The sequence below is a fragment of the Bactrocera latifrons genome, unplaced genomic scaffold (assembly GCF_001853355.1).
Source record: "Bactrocera latifrons isolate USDA-ARS-PBARC rearing strain unplaced genomic scaffold, ASM185335v1 scaffold_43, whole genome shotgun sequence".
Lineage (NCBI taxonomy): Eukaryota > Metazoa > Arthropoda > Insecta > Diptera > Tephritidae > Bactrocera > Bactrocera latifrons.
Genome location: NW_017537079.1, coordinates 507,146 through 509,223, shown reverse-complemented (window position 1 = coordinate 509,223; position 2,078 = coordinate 507,146). Strand labels below are relative to the sequence as shown.

The following is a 2,078-nucleotide window of genomic DNA, read 5'->3' as shown; positions in this document are numbered from 1 at the left end:
AAAAACAACTACACATTTTAAAAAATTTACCAAGATTAAAAAGAATATACAAAATAAAGTAAAAAAATTTAAATATAAAATATACGAGAGTATGCACGCAAACAATTCACTAACTTCTAAAGCATAAGAAATGTCTGCTCCATCACTAGAGCCACACCGTAATATGCCAACAGCATATGCGGCGCCCGCACTCAGGACAATGCGCCACCGCCGTGCGTATTCCACTGCACCTCGTTCATGGACGGCAATGTTTGGTGCATTTGATGACTGGCATTTACCGTTGCATTGTTCGCGGCGCCACCATCGCCGGGCGAGTGCGCAACATTGTTGTTGTTATTGTTGCTCATGCCACTTAGATTGTTGTTGTTGTTGCCGTTATTGTTATTTGTTGTTGCTGTAGCACTGCGCGTACGCATAACATCCTCGGCCTGTGTGCAATGCGGTCGTGGACCAGGCTCCGGCGTGTAGGTGAATGTTAGACCGGTCGCATAAATGATGCCGTCGTTGCGCACCAGCGAGATGGGCACTTGTGTGGGTTGGCGTACCTGTGGGGTAGAGGGGGGAGCGGAATACAAATTTGAGTATTGAAAATATAGAAGTTGAAAAAAATATATTAATTCATTAGAACAAAAAATGGGAAATAAATCAGATAACAAAAATTTAAGGTTAAAAAATTCAAAAGTTTATAAGAAAAATTAAAAAACAAAAAATAAATTTCTAAAAAAAATTAAAGTTTGAAAAAAAATTTAAAATTAAAAATCTCAAAAAAAAAAATTTTAAATTACATACAAAAAACTACTTGAAAAAATTAAAATTTAAAAACTTCATAGTTTGAACAATCTTTAACAATTTGGAGTAAATTAATTAAGATAATTTGATTTTTAACATTTAATTATTTATTTTTATAGACAAATATTCATTAGTACACCAATCAAAATATTAAAAGGAAAAAAAAGGTAACCGAAAGACAAAAACACATATTATTAAATAAAAAAAAAATTAAATTAACATGCCCATAAAAATTAAATTTTCATTAATTAAATAATTGTTTTCTGAGGATTAGTAAAAAATGTTTATATTAATATTTTGGCATACATACATATATGTATATGTATATTTTGGAAATAAAAAACACCCACCAAAATTACAACAATAAAAATTTAATACTCAATAATTCTTTTAATATTTATATTATTACTATTTATAATAAGATATATTTTAAATAAAACTTTTCCACTCACCCATAACCATTCACCACGGAATTGTGAGATCTCCGGCACCACACACAGCAGTGTTTCCGTGCAGCGGTACATTGTTTCCGCCTCCACATCACCGAACCAGACTTGCAAGTGCGGCGTAAAGTTGTCGCCGCTCAGTTCCAGCATTGCTACATCGCCGCCGCCATTCAAGTTGAGCGAATTTACAATTGGCACCGGTGTGACGGGGGAACTACGGAAGGATTGAAAGAGGAAATTTATCCATTAAAAATATATATGTATATAAAACATTTTGAACTAGAAAAGGTTAAAATTAAACTTTTATTAATTATGTTCACTTTGAGAAAACTTTCTGGTACAGATAGGTACACCACATAACCAAAATTCCCATTAATTAACCATATATTATTTACTGTCTCGCTTTATAAACATTTGCATCAAACTCACCCCACAGGACCCATTCCTTCGTAAAACTGATATTCAGCTTTGTCTGTCGAGATGATCGTCCAACAGGCGCCGTCGTTGATCATTTCTTTATTTGGTTCTTTCGGACATGGTGTCGCTTGGAATTGTATGATTTTCTCCTGTGACAGACAGAGATACATATGATCTGTATCCTTCATGTAGAAAGCGCATTTATGCAATTGCGACACCGGATCGTCAGCCTCCAGCAATGCCATTTGCTTATCCACTTTACGTATGATGAGGCGTGGCAGCGCCATACCCGTCACCGAACACACTAGTTTCACCGTCGCACCATAATGTATGTAGCCATCGCGTACCTAACAGGAAGGAGGAAAAAAAGCAAGGAATTATTAGATATTAAAAAATAAAAAATAGAAGAAAAGTAAAAAAAAAAAA

The 2,078-nt window shown here is 34.5% G+C and overlaps 1 protein-coding gene across 1 annotated transcript in view; it reads right to left on the bottom strand.

The window, feature by feature from the left end:
- Positions 1 to 17: 17 nt before the first annotated feature.
- The window catches only part of LOC108972810 (suppressor of hairless protein), a 6,204-nt gene continuing 4,143 nt past the window's right edge, over positions 18 to 2,078 (bottom strand). Inside the window, exons 3-5 of the mRNA XM_018939636.1 lie at positions 1,665 to 1,999; positions 1,242 to 1,449; positions 18 to 545 (exon numbers count right to left, since the gene is read on the bottom strand). Coding sequence (XP_018795181.1) covers positions 192 to 545; positions 1,242 to 1,449; positions 1,665 to 1,999 — 897 coding nt within the window. The 3' untranslated portion in view covers positions 18 to 191. The remainder of the gene's footprint in view (positions 546 to 1,241; positions 1,450 to 1,664; positions 2,000 to 2,078) is intronic.